General features: G+C 34.0%; 1 protein-coding gene across 3 annotated transcripts in view; it reads right to left on the bottom strand.

Moving 5' to 3' along the window:
• The window catches only part of ERBB4 (erb-b2 receptor tyrosine kinase 4), a 1081647-nt gene that overhangs the window by 302745 nt on the left and 755778 nt on the right, over nt 1–23124 (bottom strand). For all 3 annotated transcript variants that reach the window (XM_063078433.1, XM_063078424.1, XM_063078415.1), the window contains exons 6-9: nt 8865–8983; nt 5980–6121; nt 2067–2180; nt 590–716 (exon numbers count right to left, since the gene is read on the bottom strand). In XM_063078433.1, the coding sequence (XP_062934503.1) occupies nt 590–716; nt 2067–2180; nt 5980–6121; nt 8865–8983 (502 nt within the window). The remainder of the gene's footprint in view (nt 1–589; nt 717–2066; nt 2181–5979; nt 6122–8864; nt 8984–23124) is intronic.

Here is a 23124-nt window from a genome sequence, read left to right on the forward strand (position 1 = left end):
TTCTGTAATGAAGGAGCTCAGATAATGTTACAATTTTATTACCAAAATAAAATTCATGTAATAGATCTCTTACAGTAGTGCTAACTTTCCAACTTACTAAAAAAAGAGAAAAAGAATGCTGCAGACAAAGTGAATTTCTGAATGCAGCTCAGAATAATTTAAACATAGTGACTTGTTTCATGTGAGATTTTTTTAAGGAATATTAATTTATTTGTCTTTACCTAATCAGTCAGCAAACTGAATGAAACTTCCCACCACACCCATGAATGTTGTTTCCCTGAACATATCTAAATGTAAGTCAAGTTTGCTGAAACTATGAATTTGAGAAGAATGCACTGCAAATACATCTTCACTTACACACAAATTTATATTTTCAGACCTAAGTAGTCACCAAACTCAAAATGTGGGTGCATCTCAAAACTGTACTTTACTATCACTGCTGGTGAAATCTGGCCCTTGCTTTTGTTGGTGAAGAGCATAATGAAAGTAAAACTTTTCTAGGTCAAGAGGAATCGAACAGACAAAGCTAAATAATCTCAGTTTTGCCTACACTCTGTAAAATAATTTTGTACAAAAATTTAATACTGACCCATGAATACCCGTGACAAGGAAGATCAAATTCCCATTGATCTTGGTGCAGTTAATAAACTTGTCAATGTTACTGGAATCCACAGTCTGAGCTGACATCAAAGATCCTGTGCCAATGCCATCACAAGCTGTAGAAACAAGATTCACAGCTGGGGGGTTGAGAAACTTATAAATCATTGCATTTTCATTAAAAATAGCACTATGTTTTCATTATAAAATAAAAAACATTATAAAAAACAACTTTTTCCAATAAATAATACAATCATTTATTCATTCAACATTTATTGCATTAAAATATTGTCCCTGCATTATAGTCTAGTGACAATGACTCATTGTAAGAATTATATTTTGTATCAAGATCCAGTATTCAAATACAGCACATATGTAACTGAAACAAAACCTTCATCAATCAATATTTCCCCTTAATACATAGAATTACCTATTTTCTAAATCACTCTAAAATATTATTTTTAATACATTTGAAGTGCTGGTCACTTTGGTAAAATAACTTCATGGCTTACTAATGGTCTACAACCTGCAATTTTAAAAACACTAGTCTAATGGGGAATATATATTAAACAAAGAGTAGTAATGTGGAATGCAACCAAAGTCAAGAGCCATTTAAATATTTACACCTAAATTGAATATTATGTATGCTTTCTGGAGGCTCTACATAAAAAAATCAAAACAAAACAAAAAATGCGTGTGTGTGTGTGTGTGTGTGTGTGTGTGTGTGTGTGTGTGTGTGTATTAAAGAGAGAAAGACAGAGAGAGAATGTAGCCTAAAAGTAAGTTTGACATTTGCACATTTCTAAGGCACTCCTTCATACTTTGAAAAGCTTAATGATGTTCAGGAGATTTGGACTCTACTTTTGTCCTATTTAAGTGTCATTCTGGTAAGAAATCTGAGCACCCACAGCTGGAAGGGATTTCTCTCTCCACTAAAATTCTATAGCATGAATTATCTTCAAAATTTATTTAATATTTATGGTAGACTTCCTTGCCATTTTATATATCTTATCTTTCGAAATATTTTTTAAGGCATGGAAAGTAAATGTCATATTGCATGTTCCTTTGTGTTCCCTTTTATGGTTAACAGATTATTTTGTATACAATGCCGAGCAACCAATATGTGTTATGAGGCTTAAATAACCATGTGAACCCTTGTTTTGTACAGAACTTCTGAGATTTGCTACCGATAGAATAAAATGTAACTTTATTTCTGCGTTCCTATCAAAGTTAACCCTGAATTTTATCTGCACCATTTTAGTAGATATAATTTGAAATAAATAATATACACTGCTATGACAGTTGATACTTTGGGAACTGTCCAAAGTCACAGAAAGTGTGTGTGGGAAGGATTTTTTTGTAGGAGTGGGTGTGTTCTAGGAGGCCGACTTCATTGGCCTATTACAAATTAATGAAAAACCTTGATATAGGCCACTGTTCTAACCAAAATAGTTTAAGCTATCACTCACCTTTTGGGCAAATATCAGTGCAAGGTTTACACATTTTAATACCATTTTCTTCTACTTCCATCTTGGAACTAGGGCAGGCACGCACACAAGAACTGGAATCTACCACGAAGTTATCTGATTTATAAGAAAGTAAAATAGGCAATAATGTTAGTGTTCAACAAAGAGGTCTGAAACAAGATATTTTAGAGTTTTAAAATGATTAGCATAATTAATAACATACAGTCATCCCCTAAAACAACTTCGTTTACATATCTCAGCCTGAAATAGTATCTCTGACCATCCACATTCAAATCCAAGGGCAGTACATGTCAACAACTAATACTTGTTTGGCTACTGCTCCACACCCTGAATTGCTCCCAAGATAGAGTGGATTTCTTTTATAGAGTTAGGAAACAACATAACATTTAGTTTGTGTTCTCCAATAGTTCCACTTCATTTCATGTCATGCTGTAAATTTGACATCTAAAAATATTCCAAGTTCATGAAACACAAATGAAGCTTTAATAAATTCCATTTTCAGTGGAGTGGCACAGAAACTTTCTCTTATTTTTATATGAAGGAACAAAATAAAATTTGAAAGGGTAGAACTTTTGGAAAGATATACTGAATAAACAAGGAACATCTTACTACTAACACTTGGGTGAAATGCTCAGGAGTCCAGTAATCTGGGATATGCCAGAATATCCCCTCAGAAATAAAGGACTAACTACTGCATCTAGAGCCTCCCACAATTAAGGGAAAACACAATACTTGCTAGGCCACTCTGGTTTTGAAGGCAGCATCTTTCCGTGCCTGGAAATACTGCTTTGGCCCAGTATGCAATGGTACAGAAAGCTTTCAGCTTTGAAGGGAGCCCAGAGCAAGAAAGGCATACAGTGCAGGTCCAGGCTGTGGTGCAAGCAATTCTATTACTTTATGCTATGAAACATAAGAGACTCTATGATATTGAAAGTATCTATGATGGGGCAATATGCTATCTGGAGTTATGACATGTCCCAACTAGAAAATCATAGGAGACCTCTAGGTTGCTAGAGCTATGCCACGCTATCTGTAGCATAGGATTGTAGACCATTTACCAATCAGCTCCTGACACGCTTCTGAGTGCTGATAGAGAAGGAGCACCTAGCCATGGGTCATTGATTAACCCCGTAGCCAGAATTGCACATCATGAACAAGGTTTTGTCAGACGATAATATCGTAATGTTGGGCAGGCCCAGCAGCAATCCAATGTAAAACTGAAGCAGTACGTTTAGGATTGAAGGTGAACAGAGGCAGAAGCACAAGTAAACCACATAAGCAGGTGGCTCAGATCTCCATGTTATCTACCATTTTGCTGACACTTCTCACTCAGCTCATACCTATGGCTGCACAGGGACCAAGAGAGGGCACTTAGGACAAGCTGACAAAGGAGGACAAAAACTAAGCTTGATATGTGAGTGCAAGCTGAAAATGGATGACAGTGTCCCCACAGCCTCACTCAGAAGTGGCTTAAAAGACATAGGAAAGAGAAAATTTTACCAAAGGGCATAGTTCTGGATATTGCAACTGACAACACACATTGTGTGGAAAGAGAAGTGGCCTGAGTTCTGAATATATATATGGATCCCCAAGCAGTGGCTTGCCCTGGGAGAAAAAATACTAGAAAATCTGGGAATAAAGGGAGTTCAGGGGACAGGAATATGTATGAATCCATGGGACTGGGCACGAAGTGTGAAGATTTTTGTATTCCAAGCTAACATCCACCACAAAAGAGGAAGCTTGCTGAGATGGCATCGAAGACCAATCCTGCTTCCTTCCCTTCCCCCACAGGTGTTGCTTTTGAGAATACTCCCTAGTAACTTACCCTCTTTCTCAGGGGAATTCAACCTGCAACAGGTCGTATACGAGGGAACTTCAAAGTGTTTGTGGAAAAATAGAATTAAAAGATAATACAAATCTTTCTATGAATTTTTTGAAGTACCCTCGTGCTATATATTAAGTAAGCACCCTTTCTGCAAGGTCTTGGACAACACTCTACAATTAAAAACTTTCACATTTCTGCGGTAATTTATGTTGAGTGGAATAAGTAAAGATTATAATTCATCCTGTAATCAGTTAGGTTCAGGTCCTGAAGCCAAATGAGTTTCAGATTGTTTGGAGTTTATGGATTTCAGAATTTTGGATTAGGGGCCTATATCCAGAAGCTAAATGTCCTTGTTTTCTCAGGACAGCTCCAGTTTGGCAAACCAAGCCTTATGAACAAGGCCTACCAGAGACTTGCATTTTACAGTAGACAAACAATGAAGTGTCTTAAATTAGTTTGTTGTTTGATATACATAAACTAATCCAAGAAAGGATGTTTGTGAGTTACCACATCTAATGTAAACCAGGCATGTAATTTCACAAGATCGTTCTCCCTGTTTAGCCACAGCCTGGAGTTGAGAGCCTTCAGATGAGCCACTATAAAGAATACAGTAAAGTAAAGGGGAATTTCCTAGTTCAGATTTTCCCAGTACTGCTTACACTATAGCTCAACCCCTAGCCTTCAACCTCAGGACTTGAGTAAAAGGGAAAGCACCAAAAACCTCAAAAAAAGCGTAATTTTGACTGTCATAGGGGAAAGCACCATAATTTGAAGAGAGTAGTATAAGAGAACATTTGTCTTAGAAAAGGAAAACATAATCATCTACTCCTATCCCACAATACTTTTAAGCCCCCAGTTTTCCACAGATGGTAGATAGTGACATATAGGGGGATTTTTAGATAAGAGGTTTACTAGATCAAAAACATTGGTTTGAATTTTAAAGTATTTAAGATGGAAAATCTCTTTTGTCCTAGAGTTAGTGTGTCTGTGACTTTAAAATACTAATTCAGAGGCATGTTAAGTATGTATAAATAAAGAAGGCTAAGCACAATTATTCTTTTAATCAATATAAAAGTGTTTAAGAATAATGACTACAATTGTGTTTTTAAAGACTCTTTTTACATGCTATTGCTCTGATCCTTATACTCTATCTCTTTGATGCTTATAATGGCTCTAGAGAAGTGAGAGAAAAGATAAGATAATTACCATCCACATCTTAAAGGGGAGGAAATAGAGAACTAAAGGATTTATTTAAAATCACATGACTAATAAGTGGGCAAAGTCGCAATTCATAGTCACTTTAATTCCATGTCCCTTATACTTCCTGTTATCTCACACACACCAAATGAAGAAAGCCATGATATCTGTATGGTATAGATGGAAGAGTCTTCTTTTAGATGAGTTTGTGGATAAGTGTAGTGACTTTTTTTTTCAGCCTTTCCAATAGGTAAAACATTGAGTAAATGTCTCATTGGTCACTCAAAGCAAAGAAATTGACTCAAGCAAATATCAAGACAGATATTATACTGAAAACTGGTGAAAGTTAAGCTGGTCATTTTGAATCCCCAGGATGACTTATCAGTTTGCTAAGGAGCCTTTAACATAACCTTTATATCTGTTTTTTTTTTATTTTTAGATTTGATATTAAAATTACAATGCCCTAATTCTAGTATAAATAAATAATCAGTAATAACTCTAGGTAAAAATTCATTCTCATGAGAAACAGACCCTATTCATACCTTAACTTGCTGCCACTTAGCTGATCACTTTTCTGAGAAACAGCATGATGTGCAAAAAAATTGATGAATAGTGAAAATAAAGAGAGTTTAGGAATCAACAGCATTTCCACTCTAACATCAAATATGTCACTCCTTTGGTATAAAACTTTAGACCAATCACTTTAATTTTTGAGCTTTAATTTTCTTATTTATGAAATGAGAGTGATAGGACCCACACCCAAAGTAATTTATGATATAGTTACAAGTTTCAAAGTAAAATGAACTTACACGAAATTCCTTCATTTTCAAATGATGATCTAATTAATTTGGCTGTTCTTATTCTGTTACTTACGTGGGCATTTCTTGACACAGAAAGCTCCATATGTGTACTTTGCATTAAAGTTGTGCTCCAGTTGAAAGGTGGTTGGATTGTAGACAAAGGTTTGGGGACACTGAGTAACACATGCTCCACTGTCATTGAAATTCATGCAGGCCTGTGACATAGCAAATATCATTTTTATCCATAAACAACCTTTGTAATACTTGATAATGAAATACTGCCACAACAGTTCTGTGAGTAAATTGTGTTCTTTATTTAGCATACATCAATTTCATAAATAATGCAAAATTTGAAATTTTACAGTCATTTTTGTTTCTAAAATTTTACAAAACTTTCTTTTGCAATGTCAGTAAATAATCATTTGTAGTTACTAATGTCCATACTGCTTATTATCTATCTACTGATTTCTTAACTGAGAATTAGTTTAAATTATTAAAGTTAGCTAACAGTGAAGAGTTATTTAAGCTTACACTTATTTAAAGCATTTATGTTTAGTCTTAGTATCTGGCACTGACAAATAAATGACCAATTCTACAGGCTAGATTTGGTATTGGAGAGTTGGTATTTGGAGAGTTCAGTGCCTTAAGTGACATGTTAAGCACAATCATCACCACTGTATGATTAGGAAACATTGCAATGGCCATTTCAATTGGACTTTTAAAAAAGGGTCTGGTAGGTAACTAGCCAAGTGTAAATTTAGTGTGTATAATGTCAAAATGTAAAGTAGCTAGCTACAGTTAGCCTGTAATTAAATAATATGATGCCATTTCTTGTATGGCCTTTTTCATAAAGCCACATCATTTAGTAAAAGCCACCATATTCAAGTAAGACCGTTCATTTCTGCTGATTTATATATTTGTACTGAGAACTCAATTTATTAATATTTTCAAATTCATTTGAGAAGAACTTAAAACCTTTTTACCACCTGAGAGTTAGGCATTTGATATAAAAATAGAACATACAAGGGCACTTCAAAAACTTCATGGAAAAATAGAATTAAAAGATAGTACCAATTTTTCCATGAACTTTTTGAAGACCCCTCATATGTATAAGTACATACAAACATGTGATTAACAAAAGAGTGGATGAGCTAATTCTTTTAATTAAGAAATTAAGCCCTCGTAGGAATAATGTAGGTCTTGGAAGGCAAGCTAATGTGAATTAAAGCTATGTTTTACATTCCATCATAAATTGCACGTATGGTTATTAATAAGCATTAACTTATTCTGTTTCCTCTAAACACTTGCTTCATCAATTGTTATTTGAGCAAGCACTTTATCACAAACATGACAATTCCCTGATGATGGTCTACTAGATGCATAATCAGAATGAGACTAACTGATGATACATTATTCACTAAGATGACACATTCTAGGAAGAATCTATTAAAAACTAATCTAGAAAACTCAGTAAGTTTTAATTTATGGCTATAAAACTTCACATGTCCTTATAATTGCTTTACTAACACACTTTATGCAATGTTGTGCACAGATTGCTTGGGAACAAAGGAACACAAGCCAGAGGAATAAAACAAATTTACCTCTCAGAGAGCATACAAAGCAATGTAACTTACACCACGGCATCATTCTGGCACTCTTCAACATTCTGTACCAGATGCCTAAGTGGAATCACTGGACCATTCCATAAAAGTAATGAAATGATAATTCTGAAGCTCACTCAGTCCTCTGCTTACCATGATAATGGAACCATGAGAAAAATACAGCACAAAACTTCTAAGTGAGAGTTTTGGCTATTGTTGTTTATTGTTGTTATTGTTTTGAAATTGTTAATGCCACACTAGCCATGTTCAGTGTCTCTAAAACCTATCTTACATCCGATGTCTGGCGATAGATAAGGGGAAAGTTCTCAGTTCAAGATTTGCTGAGTATCTTCCTTAAATTTTTAACATTTTAATTACCTTTTCTTTCTCACCTCTATCCACTTCTGCAACACACATTTTTGTTTCACTATAGAATTAGGGTAGACAATTGAAGCTTCTTACGATATGAAGAAAATTAAGAAATTACTATCTATACCATAAGAGCTTTAATTTATATTTTACTTTTTCCTGGAATTGGGTCAATTTGAAAAAATGTTCAATTCTACTGTATGTGTTTATTTGCTGAATATTTGAGAAGGAGAAAAAGAAAATAAGTTTCTGTGTTCATTTTTAACAATAAAAACAATTACTTATTTTTATAATTTTTAACTTAAAATGAAATTAGGGTTCTGTGCCTATGAAATTTAGTTAAATATAGTTCACAGAATTGCTTGTATGTATTTTAAAGAACAAAAAGAAGTGCATCAGGGATATAACATCAAACTGTAACAATAAAGTGACCCGAACAAGCTATGAATGTTAATTTTAAGGAAGTAAAAGTGTCCTCTTCTAAAATAAAAATTATACAGATTAGCATATAAATTACTTTAAATGTGCATTTTTGAATATTAGATTGTAAACAATATAAACTGGAAAACACTTAAGTTTATCTGGTATAATTTTGAAATTTATATTCAAGAAATAAAATGCAATTGCCCCCACTCATAGAACTCAATGATGCAACAACATAAACAAATAATCACTGCATTTTTGTGAAGATACTATTAGATTCTAAAAAGATATCTCATTAAGTTCTCCTTCATGTTCCCCAATAAATCTCATTTGTATTATAAACTACATCAAAAAGACACAATTCATTTAGTAGAATGGAATAATTCTGGTTAATCAATAGACCTCTCAGTGGGGGAATAACTTCTAGGAAGGCAGGACGTTTCTTTAATCCCAAAATGGCTAGACTCCATCTTATTGTAATAAGATGTTAAAGATTCAATGTGCCTGAGTCAAAGAGGGTGAGAAATGAGAAGAGGAGAGTAAAAGGGAAAACTCCCAGACATACAAAGCAGTCCGTGTCCTTAGGTCCTGAACAGCCTCCAGCACATTCTCGATGGCAGCAGTCACTGACGTAGGGTCCGTAGCACCTGCCATCACACTGTTCTGCACACACCGTCCTTGTCACTGCAGAAGACAGGGATGGAGACTCAATCAAAGTCAGCTACCAAAAGAAACTACTAAGGTTATTTGAATTAACAGAGAAAAGCTGAGTTCTAGAGTAACAATTGACTCAACCCACCATTGACCAATACAGCAAATATTAAATGAATGAAGTCTGCAACTAGATCAAAATTACTCTACAAAAACCTTTAAAAGTAATACATAAGTTTTTTTTGTTGTATATTCTTTCTTGCTTCAGCAAATAATTATAATACTTTACAAAAATCATACAACTTTAGAAAGAATCAAATTTGAGATAACAGAATAAGCCTATTGGCAGGATTGGAAGGATAGAGTCAGAGGTGGTAGAAGGAGTCAAGTAGTCAATGCAAAAAAGGAAACGTATACTTTAAGTTGATTTACATTATGTTTTACTTGACGGAGGAAAGAAAGAAAGGAAGGAAGAAAGAAAAAGAAAGAAAGAAAGGAAGGCAAGAAGCAAGGAAGGAAGGAAGGATCACATTTATCATAAACACAATGAAATGTCATTGGTCTTTTATAACATCCTTCAATCCAATCTGATAGCATCATATCAAGGTACACTTTAGTAAAAGCAATGCTGTAAGCTATGCATCAAAATTATAGTAATGAGGGACAGAACTCTGCTTATCTCACTTATTCCAAAGAGATATTTTTAGAGTATGGATTTTACAGGATATGTGGAGTATATCATTTCACGGCTTCTGTATTTCCACTTCAGCCTTATTTCTTCCTACCTTTCTGACTATCTCTTCTAAGCTTCCTTCACTGCTACTTTATCAAGATTACCTTTTAAACATTAGTAGTATCCAGAGTTGATCGTGACAATTTTCTTTGGGCTATGGGCTCATTCCTGGATAACATCATTCATCTCCACTTTGCTTACTACCTAAGCAAGGGTAAATGACTTGCAGATCCAGAACTGAACTCTCTATGGAACCACAGTATGTATTACTAGCTGTCCACAAAAGTCCCACTTACATATCCCAAGATGTACAAAATGGAACATAACTCACTTTCTCACCTCCACCCCTGAGCATATTTTTCTTCTTTGTTCTCTAATCCCAATTAATGGAAGCACCATCCATGCGCAAGCTCAGTTGGAAAGTTGGGATGCATTTTCCATTTCTCCTTTATCCCTCATATCACTTCTCATACCGAATAAAACTCCCAAGTTCTGGTAATTCTAATACCTAAATATTCCTCATTACTTCCTCTTCTTTCTATTCCAACTCTATTCAGAATTTTTTCTCTAAATTATTATATAGCCTTTTAAAAATTTTCTCAGATCCTATCTTTTCCTTCCAATTAATCCTCCACACTACTCTAAAAGCAATAAATAGCTTGAAAATACATGACAACGCCTATAAATCAGTGTTGATTTACAGTAAGAGACTTATTTGTCATCCCTATATTAAAGGAGTAAACCCTTAGCAAGGGACAAAAGTCCTCCATGAGTTGAGTACCATCTCTACCTCTACTGGCATGTCTCACTACTCTCACTGTGTTTCTCACATCCAGCCAAACAGAAATACCACTTGCAATTCCTGATTCCTTCCACTGTACACAGTTGTGATTCTTATTGTCTTTTCACATGGCATTTCTCTATGCTAAAAACCCTTCCTGTCTTCTTCGCCTAGCAAATACTCGCTCTGACACCTTTCCAGACACATCTCCAGGTTGAATTATTCTGTCACTCTTACCTCTGAACAAGCAAGAAGATAAAATTAAAACAGCAGTCTATGTGGTCTGGAGGCCGAGGCTCAAATCCAAAGTCTATTCATGTGATACAGGCAAGTTATTTAATCAATGTGTATTTAATTTCACCATTTTTAAGATGGAATTATAGTACCTATCTAATAGGATTGAAGATAGAGATACAGGTATAGAGTTCTTAACATGGCCCTTATTAATAGTGTTCATTAACTGTTAGATACTATTTTTGCCCTTATAGTACACTGTATCTATTTGTTTCATGTTTGATCTCACACTAAACAATGAGTTTATTTGAAACTTATTGTCTTACTGAAGTTTTTATCCTTGGTAACAGGTACAGTGTTCGGGACTTAGTACAAAATAAGTAAGTACCTCCTCCAAGAAATAGATGTCACATATCACCAACTCAATGAAAGTATTGCTGAGTTAACGCACTTGTTAGAGGGATTAAAAAATGTAGAATTAAAGAGGTAGGGCACTGAGAAATGTAAAGAGAGAAACACCAAAACACCAAGAAATAGAGCATATTAAAATGCAAATAACATGAAATTATTGTTAGTATCCGTTACTGAATTTGAAAGCTCTTTAAATTGATTATTGATTATTTCATAATTCCATATTTTTTCTTGTGTCCTTTTCCATTGAATATGATGATAGTCACAAAATCACGTATAATATTTAAATATGAAGTATATCCTTCCATTGGACATGATCATATTACTCCCTATGCAGTGCGATCGATACAAATATCGAATAAAGTTTAAACTAAAATGACACTTGGACTCACCTCTGTCTTATGCTTATTTTGTAAAAATAGTCTCATGGTATTTCTTATCATAAGCTTATAGCAGATTTTTTTTTAAAAAAAACAATTTTTTAAGCCTGGATTTGTGACAGTATATTTTGTATTGCTAATTTGTGTTACATTAAATTTTGAAATAAATAATTTCCCCTATAAATATTCTAATATAAAATTCCACATGATAAATCAGCTTGGCCTACCCATTCATCTTTATGTCTTTGATCAAATCTCATCTTCTCAGTGAAGTCTATCCCTATTTAATACTGAATCTCTCCCAAGCAACTGACTCCTGATGGATCTTTCTCCTCTTTCTCTTTCTCTTTCTCTTCCTTCCTTCCTTCCTGTATTTTTGTTATAGACTCAATCAACATCTAACATACTTTACAATTTATTTATCACAATTATTTTGTTCTTGGTATATTCCAAAGTCTAGAACTGTATCTGGCATTCACATAATTTTATTTATACTTTATACATGCATTATGTATATAATATATACCTAAACAAATCATATCCACTCATTAACTCTTCATGGTCATACATTAGGCTTATATTGAAGTCCCTATCTTTTAACAACGTGGTATATTTATTTGGATGTCCTAATTAGTATGCATATCATATAAAGGAAACATTATTAATAGAAAATTTTGTAAAGAATAGATTCAAACATCATTCTTTTCTTCCACTTTCAATAAAGCTCTTTTGATGTACCAAGAGTTGCTAATTAAAACATCAGACATATGTTAAATAAACAAACTACTAGATTTGAAGTAAGTGTTAACACAGGACGGTCCATTATTTGCTTCTAGTTGACAGGCATTGCTCAGCTGAAAAACAATAGCATAGACCTGAGTCAGCAATCTTATCCTACAATCACATAATATTTTCATCCTCGACACATTCGAAGGTACTTCAAAAAGTTTGTGGAAAAATAGAATTAAAAGACAATATGAATCTTTCCATGAGCTTTTGGAAGTATCCTCATACATCTAAGTGTTAATGTCTAATTTTCACTCTGTGGTGATTTAAGGTAACTATACAAAATGTTTTGGTTTCTCTTTATTTATTTACTTGGATCTTTTCTGTCAAATGAGGAAATTAACTAAAATTATTTATAAAGATAAGATAATTAACACTGAATTTATTTTTTAATTACTTATTAAATGTTCATATTAAAACCATTTACTTGAGTACACTATTTAAATATGAAAATAATCGGTTATAATATAACATAATACAACCTTAAATTCAATAACAATTGTTATACTGTGAAACTTTTACAACATGTGTTTTAAATTATGTGTTGAATCAACTTTAAATTTTGCAAAATAGGCTTTTTCTTCCATACAGTGGTCAAATATTTCATAATTTTTCATGACACTTTGATTTCAGATATTCCATTCTATTTCAGAAACATGCAAACAAACATCCCTCTAAGTCATTATAAAAATGCAAAACTTTTAAAATTTTTGATTTAAGATGTTAAAAGGGAGTGATGGCTTTTTTTTCAAAAACGGATAATATAATTAAGCAAACAGAACAAAACAATAAGTTTCACCACTAAACAGTCATGTGATAAGGTTAAAAAACATTTCTTTACGTTGTCACATGAGTTTTATTATTAAAAAGAAAACATTCCCTTTGTACATATCAAGGCTCATGCAGGACAAATAGAAGAGCACCATAAAGTAAATCTATTTAATAGCATTTGTTGATTAAAAGCATTACTTACTTAATATAAGTAAACTTATCAAACTAACTCATATTTTATCATGATGGAGACACAAAACAAAAACCAGTTCCTGAAATCAATGAGATAACTCAGTCTCCATAGGAACATTAACTTATAATTGCTTTGTTTTTTATTAATTTCCATCCTTGCTCGAATATTTCATTAGATTTTTTTTTCCCCTGTATTTTGTATCCTTTCTAAATTGCTTCACTGGGTGCATTAAAATATTTGGGTCGAATTTAAACTAGCTTATTCATTGGCGGTACACCATTAAATGTGATTGTTTAATATAAAAGGTAAAACCTGGCAAGTTAAACCACTTATAAGGGTTAGTAAACTTGAAATAGGGAATGGGAGTTGTTTTAAAATATCCATGAGGTTCAGATGGGTAAAGTTTAAGGAACCAAACATTACATAGTAAGGGGATACTGGAAAGAGATTATCTACCACCTCAAAAACAGTATTTACAACAAGCTTTATTTTATCAGTATCTCACTAATAAAAACAATGGCTTAATTACTTTTTTAAATATAACAATAAGTACCTTCGAGCAAATTTATTTTATTTGAAGAAGCTTGGCAATTTACTAACCAAATATTTATTGTTGCTTCTTATGAGTAGCAAAAAAGACAAGGAGAAATCCTCAGTAATGCAAAACAGAGCACTGATGTCACAGTGACAAGACGAAAAGATCTGTTTGTCCATTAGAAAATAAATAAGGCTCAATTTGGGCAAAGTCTTCATAAGGGTCTTCTCCCAGTGTTTTCCACTCTGCCACTTCCCTTCTCCCCACCCGTCTTTCTCCTTTTTCTTTCCTTATCTCCTCCAATCTTCTCTCCCTTAGGGCTTTTGATTCTCTTTGCTTCCTCTACTCAGTGGTTCTGAACCCCAGCTGTATCTGAGATCATCTAACAGGGCCTTTGATCTTGAATATGGGAATTCTTGTGTAGATCAAAATTTTGACTCAGTCAGTATCAGTGGGGGCCAAGACTGTCCATTTCTAATAAGCTCCCTGTTAATGTCACTGCTTGCTGCTCCACAGACCCCAATTAGAGTAGCAGGATATAGAAAGTATTTTTTTTAAATATAGTGCTTGGGGATCACCTAGTTCCTATTACATCAAAATCTCTGGCAATGTTCTAGGCGATTTGATCATTTTAATAATTCACCTAGGTTATTCCAATGGGCATCTAGAGTTCTATCTAGTCAAAATGGGAAAAAACTCTAAAGTTATATACACCATTTGATTCATAGACTGATTATTCAGAAATGTGATCATACTGGCCTCTTGCTTTAATTTCCTATTTATGTTGTTGAGTTCTTTGTCATCAGTTGGTTAATCAAACAAAAATTAGTGTACAAGCAGATTGAAAGATTTATGAGGAAAATGACACAAATTGGGGGAAGAAATTTCTTGGCTGGTTCTGAAGGCAAAAAAATTATATAAATGAGAGACCATCAGAAAACTGTTCTCTTCCTTTCCCTAGAAGGGTTTTGTTTTTTTTATCTTTTTTTTTTACCTGCATAAAAAGTATCCTGGGGCAGCCCACTATTCCATTGCTAAGCACATTTTATTTATTTTTTATTTTTCTTCAGTTATTATTCAATGACCCGCACTTCTATGTTGCCTACAGCATTTCTATTTTTATTGACAAAATTTGAACAAATTGTGTCCATGAAACACATCACGTCCATTAACTAATAATTGAATGACATGGTTTTGATATTACAGTGTTTTCAGCTACATACTTGGAGGTTTAAATAAGAAGAAAAATGCTTGGGTTAAAGCAGAGGTGATTTGGGTTGGATGCGAGAAAGTATTTATTGACTATTAGAGTGATAAAAACACTGTAATGAGCTACTGAATGGGCTTCTTGAGTGTTTATTTGTCGGTATTTTAAGGGAAATGTCTTCTGAATGCTTTAGAAATCCACTTAATTAAAGACAGAGGGTTTGATAAAATGTTCTCTAGCTCTAGGATCCAATATTTATCCTATGAATGGTGAAATTGTGCTTAAAAAACTTAACACTTTGGGGTTGTGTAACATGCTTTTACAAAGCTACCACCATGAGAAGAGAGTTGAGGTAAAACAAATAAAGCTCACAGACCATCCAAGAATAGGCATTACTTATACAGAATGCTGAAATGTGTAGAAAATCAGATTTAATGAAACTAACACCAAACTATACACTGCTATTCCTTCTCCCATAGGAGAATAATTGAACACTTCTCTGTGTCCAGCGCCAGGAAGAGTCTACAAATCAAACAGAAACATTTAAAATAAATATGCTTCACCCTCCACCTACATTCTGATTCAGTAAGTCTGTGGAAGGTGCCAGAAAATTTACTTTTTTACTGGTTTTTATGGGTCAAACATGTCCCCCCAAAATTCATGTATTAGAAACTCGATTCCCACTGTAACAGTGTTGAGAGGGTGGGAAATTCGATTATGGTATTTGGAAGGTGAGGTCTTAGACAGGTGATTGGATCGTGAGAACTGTGCCTTCATGAATGGATCCATCCATTCATGGAATAATGGGTTGATGATTTAATGGGTTGTCATGGGTGTGGACTGGTGGTTTTATAAGGAGAGCACACAAAAGAGCTCTTGCTATTCTCGCCATGTGATACTCGGCATTGCCACAGGACCTCACAAGGTGTGTTCTCTGGACTTTGAACTTTCCAGCCTCCAACACTGTAAGAAATATTTTTTTTCTTTATAAATTACCAAGTTTCAGGTATCCTGTTATAAATGACAGCAAACAGACTAATGCACTGGAAACCCCAAGTTTTTCAAAAGTAGACTTTATAAACCAGTATTTCAAAACTCCTGCTCTAAGACACTCTTCTTTTTAATAAAAAGTTCCTCCAGGAGGGGTAAAACATTTGTTTAGATGGAAAGGCTGAGGTGGAGATGGGTCAGTCTTTAACTGGAGAGCTCTTCCCTATCTCGTGCTAGATCACAGACTAATTACCCCAAAATTGTCGCCACACAAAGTAAGCCATATCCTGATTTGGACAGGGAAGGAATTTTACACTCAAGAATTTTTCAGTTATTTTAACCAACAACATAAGTTCTAATATATTGAAAAAGTCTCTCAGAGATGATGTTATTTTTCCAATAATTAAACCTAGAAAAGTAGAATTACCCATAAGTATGTGGGCCTTCTAAACTACCACAATCATTCCCATTTTCACAACACAGAAGAATATCAAAGTGATTTTCTTTTATTTCTAATTCCTAATTAGTGTGGTGACAGCTACTCTAAATGAACTAACCAGGCCATGCTATGAGGTATACACTCCCACAGATAACATAATTGCTTAATCCTAAGAGCAGTACCTGCTGTAGTTCACCTGAAAAACATGGCAAGTACCTTTACAGTCCTTACTAAAATTGACATTCAGACTCCGTTAATAAAAGCATAACCAAATTTTGGCAGCTACTAATCAGGTTTGACCCTTGTCCCAGATAAAACTCTGGTGACCCATGGGTTATGACATGATAATATTGTTAATTGTGTCAAAGAGGAAAGGGATCTTGTCTAATTCATTCTTCATCACCAGCTGCTTTATTCATTTATTTAATGAAGTTTCATTCAACCTATTTTATAAAGACATGCTCAATGATTCACTGAGGGACATTAAAGCTGATTTTAAACTACACTCTTGGCCACCAGGGAAATTCTCCCTTATTAATAAGCTATTAACATCACATCCAATGTTTGTGAATCAGAATTCAGAAAAACAACATTGACCTATTACATTAACTATAAAAATATTCTTGAGAGTGAATATGAGTTATTTTACATATGCCTCATAGGACTGTAGATATAAGTTTTGAGACAATAAAGGAAAAGTGTGAATCTGCAGAAGGAGAGGATAAAAAGTGATTTAAAATATATATATATATATATTTTTTTTTATATTAGAATTGAAGGCTGCATCTTACAGTCCACCAACAAACGATATTCTGGAGATAAAGTAGTCAAAAAAAAAATAGGAATAATATCATGGACTTGTCACAAACCAAGAAATGTGGAAGTTGACATTAAGCTTTTGAAATCACTTTGCATTATAGAAGACCACACATCTCTACATCCAGCCTTGATGGAAAAACAAGCTAACGAATAAACACAAAACAAAAAACACCTTATCTCTTTTGCTTACCCTAGTTCCCTATCCAAAATATTAGTAGATGAGAATAAAGATAATCTCTCTCCTACTCAATATATATCTGGATCAGTTTCCTTATAAATCTGGCAAAAAAAGTTGCCAATTTTGTGATAAAAGTAATAGTAATTGAAAAGACTATTGAAATGGAAAAAATACAGCCTCACATCAGGCAAACAATGAAAAAATATTTGCTGAACCAATGAATGCTATCTAGTCTACATTCCTCTTTTTATTGATGAGGAAACTGAAACCAGAATTAATTTACTTGCCTGTGTACAGATCCAAAATGATGTTCTTACATCTCTAAGAAATATCACTACCCCTTCAGGGTATTCCAGACAGTTTCTAGTATTGATGAGAATTAAAAAATGGGCAAAATATTGGTGGATAAATAAACTGATACAAGATTTTTTGAAGAGTAATTTGTGTCTATCAAATTTGTATATGTAAATTTACATGTGACCAAGCAGTATTTTTTCTAGAAATCTGACTTATGGAAGAACATGCATATGTGGACAACTATGTATGCTTCTTGGTTATAATTGAGGCTAATACAATGTAACCTAAATGTCCATTAACAAATAATTGGTTAAGTGAACTATAGTACAGCCATAACTTGGGAAACTCCTGAAGCATTAAGAAAGCAATGAGGTTGGTCTCTATGTACTGAAATGAAGAATTTTTAAAACATAATGTCCAATGAAATGAAAGTAATAGAAAATAGATATGGTATACTTGTTCTCATAAAACAAAACAAAACAAAATCCCAGAACTTATAGGTGCTTATGTGTACACATATATACGTGAAGACATGCATATATACCAAACTTATTATAATAAAGTAATCACTTTATTTAAAAAATGTAGGTTGGAGGAAGGGTGCTCACTCATGGGAAGACATTATTACCTGTAACTCTACACACTTCAGTATCATATGAATTTAAAATAAATAAATAAATGTATCAGTCCATTTTGTGTTGCTATAACAGAATACCTGAGACTGGATAATTTATAAAGAACAGATCTTTATTTGGCTTACGATTCTGGGACAACTGCATATGGTGCGGGCCTCAGGCTGCTTCTATTCATGGCGGAAAACAGCAGCCAGCTGTAGGTACAAGCAGATCACATGGCAAGAGGAAGCAAGAGAGAGAGAGGGAGGAGGTGCCAGAGTCTCTTAGACAACCAGTTCTCCCAGGAATTAATAGAGCAAGAACTCACTCACTACCCACATCCCCCGGGGACAGCATTAATCCATTCATGAGGGATCCACCCCTATGACTCAAATAGTTTCCAACACTGCCACATTGGGGATCAGATTTCCACATGAGTTGGAAGGACAATAATCCAAACTCCATCAATAAGTAAATAACCAACCGGTGCATCTGGCAGAGCAAGTTAATTATCCCAGAGTTACAGAAGAACAAGTTAACACTTAAAAATATCTAACTAGTTTATCCTAGGTCACATAATAAGTCATTATCAAAGTAATGTTTAAAATTAGTTTCCTGACTCCTGTATATCTTTGTTGATATGTTTGCATTAAGTTTAGAGTCAAAAACAATAGGTCTCTAAAGGTAAAGACCAAAGGGAGTGGAAATGGGGAGGAAGATAGTTCCAGAAACTATTTTAAATGTAACACCAAACACATCAAACACATATTTGCTTCAAACCGAAAAACAGTTTATTCTGAAGTCATTTTAACTAACATAATTAGGAGTGATGTTAATGGCAACTAAGATATTACTCGAATATTCTTCAAATCTGTGACTAAAACCATAGAAATAAGATCACTTCATATTTAGCATTTTAAGAAAATTTATATACACTGAGCCCAATATTTAAATGTTAGAGAGGAGGAAATGAGTCACCGAGAAGCCAACACTCAGGTCTGTATGTCAGTAATAATAAAGAATTTTAAAGGGGACCCACTTGAAAGTTAAGCCAAAATGTATGTTCAAGCATGTAAGAAATAACATTTTCAAAATATTGCCTTTCTTCTCATAGAAGGTGTTTGGGATTATCTTGATAAAAGTACAATCATGATGTCTGCCTACCAGTTAAATGACGTTCCTTTGCAGTGTTTTTCAAACATTTTTAAAAATCATAATTTACAGTACCAACAACATTATATATCATTGCTTAGTACACAAATACACAATGAAAAGTTTTGAGAAATATTATTGGACCTAATCCTGTGCAAATAATTTTGACACTGTCTTTTCTGTTCTATTCTACCCTGGTCTATTTTATTCCAATCTATCCTACTTTAATAAAAATTTAATTGTTGGTCAGGGTCCACTGAAGTGAGTTTTTAATCTAGTAATGAGTTGCAACCAGCAGTTTGAAAGAACTGCTCAATTGCATGAACAAAGGTCAAATTAAGAAATTAGAAAAATCAATCTCCTTTGATAAATGTGCAGCAAATTAGCCTTCCAATGAATTCAAGAACTTAGAGCCACTGGAGATGACATTTCCTTTCTCTGAAGTTTTAGGATCCAAGAGGCTATGGAAAATCATTATACAATAGTGCCTGCCTCAACAACTTCCCTCCAGGATTGTGCCATTGATACTATTTTTTTATTCCCACCATTAATTATTCCAAACTGAAAATTTGGAATAGTTAAGTCTGGATTCCATCTACATTGTAGTATGTTAAACTAGGAGTCAATACAAAATAACATTTGGGATCCTCTTCAACCAATATATTTACAGAAAATAATATATATGTAGATATTAAAGAAATATTTTATGCATTATTAATATATTGGTAAAATAAATTATCATCTCTCTGACTTGGACAAAAGTTTGGAAATCTTCAAAATCTACCAAATAAATTATGGCATAATAAAAAGCATACAATTTATTTGTTCTTTTCTCTCTTAAAATTTGAAATTACAGATGCAATACACATTTTTAGGGAAATATAAGTAACTACAGATATGCAAAATTAAAAACGAATCATTTGTTCTCTTATCACAGCAATAACCAATGTCAATTTTTGGTTGTCTATATATCTCTGACCTTCATACTATGATGCCATAGTAGTATGACAGTGAAGAGAACACAAAATACACAACCAAAAATAATTCAAAATACTCAAATCTTTAACTAATTTTTTTCAAATTCTATGAAGGAGACACATCTTCCTTTTATGCCTCTGAAAAAAAAAATCCTGTCTCTATGTTCTCTCCACCCTGGAAAACTCTCACTCTCTCACCCACTGCATCTTGACCCTCCCACCTTGTTCCCAGTTTACTATACTGGAATGATTTATGAGGATTGAATCAGATAATACATGTGAAGCTGTTAGCACAGAGCAGGCACAGTGGATGTCTATAGAAAGCTCTCTGGAGATGACTGCTGGGTTCTAATTCCGACTTTACATAATAGCTGTTCTAGATTAGACAAATTATTTAACTTCTCTGTGCTTCAGTTTCTTTTTCTATAAAACAGAAATAACAACTGTATTTACCTCATGGAGCTATTGTGAAGATTATACATATTATCAGAAGTCATTAAGCTTGGAACAGTGTCTGCTATATAGTTAGCACTACATAAATATTTGCTGCTGGTGTTGTTATGTATCAATAAATGATAGTCATTATCTTGCTTTATAATTTGGGGTTTTTCAATAAATATTTTATCATTACTGTCCCTATTTGCATATGACATGATCCTATATATAGAAAAACCTAAAGACTACCAAAAAACTCTTAGAGCTGGTAAAAATTTTCAGTACTATTGCAGGATACAAAATCAACACCCCAAAAATCAGTAGCATTTTTATTCTCAAGTAATGAACTACCAGAAAAAGAAATTAAGAAAGCACGACCTATTGTACAAGGAGGTGAAAGATCTCTACAAGGAGAACTACAAATCACTGCTGAAAGAAATTAAAGAGGACACAGAAAGGTAGAAAGACATTCCATGATCCTGGATTAGAAGGATTAACATTGTGAAAATGTCCATATTACCTAAAGTGATCTATAGGTTCAATGCAATCCCCATCAAAATATCAATAGCATTCTTCACAGATATAGAGAAAACAATCCTAACATTCATATGGAACAAGAAAAGATTCCAAATAGCCAAAGCAATCCTAAGCAAAAATTTAAAATAAATAAATAAATAAATAAATAAATAAAATAAAGCTCGAGGCATAATGCTACCTGACTTCAAATTATAATACAAAGCTATAGTAACCAAAACAGCATGGTACTGGCATAAAAACAGACACTCGGACCAATGGAACAAAATAGAGAACCCATAAATCAACCCACAGACATCCAGCCAACTGATCTTTGACAAACGTAACAAGAACTTACATTGGTGAAAAGACTGCCTCTTCAATAAATGGTGCCAGGAAAATTGAACATCCATATGCAGAAGAATGAAACTAGATCTGCACCTCTTACCATATACCAAAATCAACTCACAGTGGATTAAAGACTTAAATACAAGACCTGAAACTATAAAACTCCTGAAAGTAAACATAGGAGAAACACTTCAGGAAGTAGGAATGGGCAAAGACTTTATGAGTAAGAGCCCCAAAGCACAAGCAACAAAAGAATAAATAAATGGGATTACATCAAACTAAAAAGCTTCTGTACAGCAAACAAACAATTGATGCAGTGAAAAGACAGCCTACAGAATGGGAGAAAATATTTGCAAGCTATATATCTGACAAGGGATTAATATCCAGAATATACAAGGAACTCAAACAGGTTCACAGTAAAAAATTAATCCAATTAAAAAATGGGCTAAGGAGCTGAATAGACATTTATTAAAGGAAGATATACAAATGGCCAACAGGTACATGAAAAAATGCTCAACATCACTAATCATCAGGGAAATGCAAATCAAAACCCGATTGAGATATTATCTCACCTCACTTAGACTGGTTATTATCAAAAAGGCTGGTAATGACAGATGCTGAGGATGGGAAGAAGGGGAGCCCTCCTACACTGTTGGCGTGACTTAAGTTAGTACAGCCATTATGTAAAACAGTATGGAGATTTATCAAACAACCACAGATAGAGGTATACCATAGGATCCAGCAATCTCACTGCTGGGTATATACCCAAAGGAATGGAAATCATCATGTCAAAGGGATACCTGCACTCCCGTGCTTATGGCAGCTTTTACAATAGCCAAGATAAGGAACCAACCTAAACATCCATTAACAGACAACTGGACAAGGAAAATGCTGCTCAGCCATAAAAAGAATGAACTCCTGACATTCACAGCAACACGGATGAGCTTGGAGAAAGTTACATTAAAGCAAAATAAGCCAGGCACAGATAGAGAAAAAACACATGTCCTCACTCATGGGAGGGAGGGAGGGAGGGAGGGAGGGAGAGAGGGAGGAAAGAAGGAAGGAAGGGAGGGAGGGAGGGAGGGAGGGAGGGAGGGAGGGAGGGAGGGAGGAAGGAAGGAAGGAAGGAAGGAAGGAAGGAAGGAAGGAAGGAAGGAAGGAAGGAAGGAAGGAAGGAAGGAAGGACTCAATAATACATTGAACTTTCAGGAGAGAACAAACCTATGGGTACTGGAGTTGGAAAAGGGGGAGGAGAGGAGGGTTAGGGAGAAATTGAGTAAGGGACACAAAGAATAATTATGATTTGTAATAATGAACATGCTAATAATATCGATTTAATCATCACATTTTGTACACAAATACTGGTACCAGATAAATATGT

Source organism: Cynocephalus volans, chromosome 1 (genome assembly GCF_027409185.1).
Source record: "Cynocephalus volans isolate mCynVol1 chromosome 1, mCynVol1.pri, whole genome shotgun sequence".
NCBI lineage: Eukaryota > Metazoa > Chordata > Mammalia > Dermoptera > Cynocephalidae > Cynocephalus > Cynocephalus volans.